Here is a 7,505-nt window from a genome sequence, read left to right as displayed (position 1 = left end):
TTAAAATCAAGTATTATGGTCAGTTTGACTTTTGAAAGTCAAACTTCCAGGAATAATGAAAAACAAACTTTAAAATCTTGAATTTGAGAGAAAAGATGAAATATGAGCAGGGAATAATGGAGAAGAGGGTCTTTTATATATAGGATAATATTGAAAAGGTTATGCATGAGGTCAAATGTATAAAAATTCGGATTGGATAAAATGATGTAAAGCACAAACACAAACAATACATGTTGCAGACCTGATGGGGATCGCGCAACACGATGGGGGCTTGGCCACACCCATCGTTTATCGCTATGGGTTGGGCGGCCAGATTTTCAAACTTTGCTAAAATGGCAGTTTTGGTCCCTGGAGTTGGTTTAAAGCGTTTTAAGGCATTTTAAGGACCGAAAAGGGTGTTTTTGAGATCCGACAACTATAAACAATATTGTAACATAAAATCCATTATTTTGATTATATCGTAGCTAGAGATCGTGGGTTTTTTTCATTGCACGGACCGGTCGACTAAGTATGCACCATCTACCCTTTAAAACACCGAAAGATCTCTCGACATCTTTTCTTGCCGATTCTTGCAACTTCTTGAACGCTTTTTCATTTTCCTCGAAAGGAAACGAAAAGGCTTTTACAAAAACAGACCATTGCGGGTAGATACCACCGACAAGATAGTAGCCACGTCTGTAATATCTCCCGTTGACAAAATACAGACAGAAAGGTGCGGTACCATTTGTTACGCTCTGAAACAACGGTGATGTGTACAGAACAGTGATGTCGTTGTTTGAGCCGGGAACACCAAAATAAGAATGCCAAAACATAAATCATTTGAGGCAACCGCTTCAAGTGAGATGGTCGGTCGTTTGATATCACCCCTAACATACGCCCCTCGCAACTCCCGTGGAAAATTCTTTCATTTGATATGTGTACAATCGATGCTACCGAGCATCCCTAGAAGATGCCATCTAGCCTCGTGCGCGGCGTAAAGACGTATAATGTCGTGTCTTGTTGGTTTTCGTAGGAACTCTTTGCCATACAATTTAATAATCGCGTTACAAAAGAATTTTAGACATTCACGTGAAGTTCTCTCAGACATTTGTAAGTATTCATCGAATTGGTCGGGTGGGTTACCTGTCGCTAATTGACGAATAGCGGATGTGCATTTTTGAAGCGCCGTAAAACTCCGTTTGCCTCTCGCGTCGTAAGATTCTTGAAACCATTCTTCGTTTGCTTTGACGTCGGCTACAATCTTTAAAAATAAATATTTCGGCAAACGAAAGCGTTCCCTAAACGTCTCGTCATTGTATTTCGGCTCCTCCACAAAGTAGTTGTTCATTAGCACTTCGTGGGCATCTATACGATCACGATCCACCATTTTTTTCTTTGGACGGCTCGGGCCTTCAAGTTCGTTATATAACAACGGGAACCATTCGAGAATGTCATCGTCCGAAGACGAAGAGCTATCGGTGTCTAAGGGAACCAAGTCTTTCGGAAATTCCATATTTTTTTGTTGTGAATGAAGAGGAAGATTTAGAGTGTTTTAAGTTGGATTTGGTTTTGAGTTGGATTTGGTTTATGTTTAGGTTTTGGTTTTATATTGGTTAATTTTTTTTTAAATCCCCCCCCCCCCCAACGGCTCCCTCCCCTTCCAACGTTCATACGAAAATATTCCTCTCACAGCGTGATAACCATCATGCACGCATCCCCATCACACTAGATAGGACACGACGGTGGTGTGCGTGAGGCCATCATGCGTGATAGTGGCTCACCACGCACCACCCGGGTGGCCTTATGACCGTTTAGTTTAATAACTCAAATATTCAGATGCTTTTCTTTAGAAACAAAAGAAAAGATCCGAAATTGTTTTTTTTAATAAATTATTATTTTTAGTAGCGTTTAATATATTTAAATAAACATTATTGAATTGCTTTTCTCCAGGAACAATTAAAATCACATGCATCAAACCATAAATTATTGAATACAAAGTTACAAACTGACTAATATTTAAACAAAGAATAAATAATTATTCCGGTTTTACCCTTTGGCATGATATTCGTCGACATCTCATGTGAAATGCTTTGTATATATATACGTGTGTGTTGGTATTTCCTCAAATCTGTGTTCTGTTCGCTGTCCAATCATTTATTATTCAATGTTTCTCTCTCCTCAAGCTTAGAGAGAGAGAGAGAGGTCAAAGTCTCCGTTGGCCGGAATATGATGACTCGAGAGACAAAAGTAAGTTCCACCGCCGGCGGCGAGAATGAATGGGAGGTCCGGCCCGGAGGAATGCTGGTTCAGAAACGAGACCCGGATGCTGAACCCAACCGGGTTCCTCCACCGACAATTAGAGTTCGGGTCAAATACGGGTCGGTTTACCACGAAATCAATATTAATTCTCAAGCTACATTTGGTAAGAATCTATTTCGTAGATGTTAAGGTTTCTAAATATGGATTCGTAAATTTTAAGGTAATGATTTTGGTTGTGTAATTATGTGTTTTTTAAGGTTTCTAAGTCTGAATTCGTGAATTTTAAGGTTTCTAAGTCTGAATTCGTGAATTTTAAGGTTTCTAAATCTGAATTCGTGTAAACACTACTCTTTAATCTTTAATGATTAAAAACAATTCGTGAGGTTTAAGGTTTCTAAATCTGAATTAGTGAATTTTACAGTTGTTTTGGATGTGGGTTTTGGTTTACAGGGGAGTTGAAGAAGATGTTGTCCGGGCCCACAGGATTACACCATGAAGATCAGAAGGTAATGTATAAAGATAAAGTGAGGGATTCGAAATCGTATCTTGATGTGGTGGGAGTCAAAGATAGATCGAAAATGGTGGTGGTTGAAGATCCGATTAGCCAGGAGAAAAGAATTTTGGAGATGAGAAAAACTGCCAAAATGGAGAAGGCTGCTAAAGCTATATCGGATATTTGCTTCGAGGTTGATCGACTCGCGGGTCAGGTACCATAGGTTCCACAATCTGTATTAGTTTAACCAAAAAAGCGAAAAACGCTTGGCCATGTATGCATACGGACTCTAACTAACTTTTCACTAAAAAAATAGTTTAACACACCCTTGCGCTGATTAACATGTTAACTTCTAAGGGTATCTTTTATGGTGAGGGGCTTTGAAGTCCCTCCCCAGTGTCACGCAGCATCGTGTAAGCACCAGGGGGCTTCGAAGCCCCAACCAATAATGTCCTGCTATGGTTCAATGCCCCAAAGGCGTCCATTATATATATACACACACACACACACATATGTGTGTATGTTTGTGTGTGAGAGGGGGGGCCACCTCCACACCCAAAGGCGCCGACCGTTCAAACGATGGGCACCTCGGCGCCCCACCACCAATGGCGCCCCTTGGTGGTGTTCCACGCCCAAGGGCGCCCGTCATCCCTCTCCTTAGCGCCCCATAGCATGTCGCCTAAAGGGACTCAATGCCCTTGGTGCCCTTCTGGTTATCGTTTGATAGAGGCTTAATAAGGAGGTGGTTCGGGGCACCACCCAACAACACTTAGGCTGGCATACCCTTGCTTAGTCTACCACTTGTAATGACTAGTAGTATACTCGCGCGATACGACGGTAACGACAATATTTTTAAACAGATTTTTAGTAGTTACAACCTTTTTAAACATATGGCACGATACGGTTTTTTCAAAAAATGAATGTTGGTTTTTGTACGTTACAATTACTATACAAAATTACAAATCATAAAAACCAAGTTTTATACTCGTGGCTTGGTAGTTTACAAAAATGATCGAAACTCATTTTGCTGAGCATTTTGACCTGAATCAAATATATTACGGTAGTCACGGTTATTTGGGATGTTTTTTAAAACTTTCATGCATGACCAAAAATTTAATGTTCACCCATTGGTAAAATTGATATTTTCTTTAAATGACCCAAATTCGTTTTGCATATAATTATTATGACGCAAACCAAAACATATTTTTTTTTAAAGATGAATTGAACTCATTGTGCTTACAACATGCTTTAACAAGCATCAAAGTTGACAGTTTTTTTTTAATGTCCCAAACTCATTTAGTTATTACCCATCTGAATCTGAACAAAACTTTAATTTTTTTTATAATGACCTAAACCCATTTTGATTACATCCCATTATAGCTCGAACCCATTTTAACTTATCAAAGTCCTTGATCGTTAACCCGAAAATATAAAAATATTAAAAAAATGATCGAAACTTATTTTGCTGGGAATTTTGACTTGAACCAAATCTACTATGTTAGTCACGATTATTTGGGAGTTTTTTGAAACCTTCATAAACGATGAAAGTTTTAATGTCCACCCAGAGCCAAAATTGATATTTTTTAAATGACATGGATTCATTTTGCATATAATTGTTACGCAAACCAAAACCATTTATTTAAAGATGGCTCAGACATTATGCTTATAACATGTTTTAACTAAAACCAAAATTGACAACTTTTTTTTTCTAAAATGATTCAAACTCATTTTACTTATTGCATGTTTTGGCCTACACAAGATTTTAAACTTTTTTTTATAATGACCTAAACTCATTTGGCTTACATCCAGTTATAACTCGAATGCGTTTTAACCTGTTAAAGTCCTCAATCGTTGACCCGAAACAATAAACTAATTTTAAAGAAACTGAGCAAAACTCATTTTGATGGCATTTTGACTTGAACCAAAATTGATATATTTTTTTAAATGACACGAAATAATTTGGTTATGAGCTTATAACATGCGCACCAATATTCTTACATTGGAGCGTCGACAAAAATAAACACGTCGTGATTGTATGTTTGAAATTTATTAAAATGTATTATATTTAAATATATAAATGAAAAACAAAGAAAAAAATATAGATGATTATATGAGTAAACTTGAGGGGATGGAAGATTAATTATTAATTAAATTTACAAAAGTTGATTATAGTTAAAGAATTAAATTTGTAATTATATTTTATGTTCATAATTGCATATTTGAGTTGTACTTTTATGCTTAGCTGACTTGTACATCATAATTAAAACCTTAAAATAAAACAAAATTTACATTGAAACGTCAACAAAAAATAAACATATTGCAATGGTAAGTTCGTTATTATTTAAAATACAATATATTAAAAGGATATTGAAGAAATAAAAAATTTTAATGAATTAACAAAGTTGTATTGAAGTTGAAGGATCATCTTTGTAACTATTTTTAAAGTAACATTCTTAACCGTACATGACGACAAAAATACTATATTGCCCTCAAATTTTTAAAATTTTATGCAATAGTGATTGTATTTTATGCAATAATGATTGTATCTTTTAAAATATAAGAGGTCCTTCACCCATGCTTTATATATAGTATAGATATAGAGAGATATTTTGTAGAAAAAGGCTTACATTTAGGGTGTTGCTAAACGTACATCCCTCTATAGCTTTGTTACTGAATATACACCGTCCTGAACTTGTTAGATCAATTACTATGAGTGCTTAACATTATTTATATACATATTATTCCCTACAACATTTTTTCACTTAATATTCCGCACTACATTTTTTTAACTATTAAACTATTATTATTAATTAATTTTTTAGTATTAATATTTTAAATATTTATAATATCTTTTTTTAAATTTTAATAGTATATATATATATATATGCGTCGATAATGAAAAACACAAAAAAATCAGGAAAAAAAACTTTACAGTTTTTAATTGAATTTTTAAGAAAGACCATAAAATACAAAAAAGTATTACATGAAAATGATATGTAAAATAAAATTTTTAAAAGGAAATGACAGTTCAGAGAAGATAAAAAATAAAATAAAATTTTTTTTATAATTTTTAATTTAATGTTTTCAATGGATACCATAAAATACAATAAAATGTTACAGATGAGTAATATATCAAACAAAATTCTTAAAAGAAATTAAAGTTCAGGGTAGGGGTATGACAAGTAGAGGAAGGGAGTATGTTTAAACCCGTATCTCTAAATCTAAAATTACATTAAAAATCACTATATTTTCTTTCTCCTTTTAATTAAATAATATTTTTTTATACCTTTATTATTACCAATTTTCTTTCGTTCACTCACAACCACTTTTAACGTACATTAAAAATTTATATGGTCTGAACAGTAACTTTTCAAATATATAGAAACATCACTACATTTCTCTCTTCTTCACTCACAACACCTTAAATCACTCCCTAAATTATAAAAACTCTACTCACCTAATATGATGGATTGAATATGAATAGCTAAAGTAGGATGGCATGCTAAGTAAAAAGATGACGTTACTAAATTAGCAAGGGTAAGGTACGTTTAGTAAAAACTATAATGAGTACGTTTGGTATAACTTTGATTTAGGCTTGAGTCTTGAGTTTGAATTGGATAGGTGTCAGCCATCGAATCTGTTATTTCCAAAGGGGGGAAAGTGGCTGAGAAGACCCTGTTAAACGTGATCGAGTTATTGATGAATCAACTGCTCAAACTCGATGGAATTACCGTCGATGGTGATGTGAAATTGCAACGGAAAATGCAGGTAATTTTGTTGATGATCTTCACAAAATGTTCGGTTTTGAGTTCTTGATTTCAAGTTTATCGGACTTATTGAATTTTGTAGGTGAAAAGGGTCCAGGGGTATGTTGAAACTCTAGATACTTTGAAGGTTAAGAACTCCTCGACCTCTAGACGAAATGGGGTTGTGCCGCCGCAATCTAGGCGGATGGCGGTGGCGGATCGCCATCAACCAGAAGCAACAAGGGAAACAACCGAGTGGGAGATCTTTGATTCTTTGGCTGCCCCAACATCAGCATCTACAACAAAAACAAGCAGTAGCAACACAGTGAATCCCATGTTCAATTGGGATTTGATTTAAAACAGTTAAAAAGACAAATTTTTTATGTTTTTTAGTGTGTGAGAATGTGTGTATATTGAACTTTTTCCAGGTTGGTTTGGCATTTATTCTCCATTCTTTGCAACATGTATGTAGAGTTCTTTCTTGCCATTTGGGGTATGCTGATGCCGATGGCTATATGATAAATGCAACAAATCTTTACTTGCAATAAGAGATCAAAGTGGGGTTGTGATTACATATTGAGGAAAGTATTCATCAAATGAGTAAATAAAAAAAGCAAAAAAGAGCTTTAAAGGCAAGTCATTGGTACAACGCACAAAAAGCAACCTGCTCTCTAAAAAAGCTCTATCAAGTACAACATGATTGATACATTAGTGTTATTTACATTACATAAGCATTATAGACATTAGAAGAAAGATACAGTCATTACAAATTCTATGTAATTCGAGGACGGCATGATGGTTCAACGAGAAGATCACAAAGCCAAGCGATTCAACAACTCTGTGGGCAATACCCTCCACATCAACACTAGATCATGAAATGACATATTGTGTCATTTGAGGGCCACGAGACAGGGTTATCATTAAGAAAGGTACAATATCTTGAGTTTCTTTTTCTAAACGGGTGTATATTATAAATCACACCTAAGAATCAGCCTAAAAAAATCAAAACCAGGAAGTTCAATGAGAAC

General features: G+C 35.0%; 1 protein-coding gene across 1 annotated transcript; it reads left to right on the top strand.

The window, feature by feature from the left end:
* Positions 1-2,125: 2,125 nt before the first annotated feature.
* On the top strand, positions 2,126-7,049 carry LOC143617267 (BAG family molecular chaperone regulator 1-like). The gene is made up of 4 exons (XM_077089882.1): positions 2,126-2,401; positions 2,689-2,945; positions 6,353-6,499; positions 6,581-7,049. The coding sequence occupies exons 1-4, from the start codon at positions 2,206-2,208 to the stop codon at positions 6,833-6,835; spliced, it is 855 nt and encodes a 284-aa protein (XP_076945997.1). The 5' UTR covers positions 2,126-2,205; the 3' UTR covers positions 6,836-7,049.
* Positions 7,050-7,505: the final 456 nt, after the last annotated feature.

Source organism: Bidens hawaiensis, unplaced genomic scaffold, assembly GCF_021521415.1.
Source record: "Bidens hawaiensis isolate Kalapana, Puna unplaced genomic scaffold, B.hawaiensis_p1.1 tig00053338_1, whole genome shotgun sequence".
In the NCBI taxonomy this organism is placed as follows: domain Eukaryota; kingdom Viridiplantae; phylum Streptophyta; class Magnoliopsida; order Asterales; family Asteraceae; genus Bidens; species Bidens hawaiensis.
The sequence above is the reverse complement of the archived record's forward strand: the minus strand, read 5'-3'. Positions and strand labels throughout refer to the sequence as shown.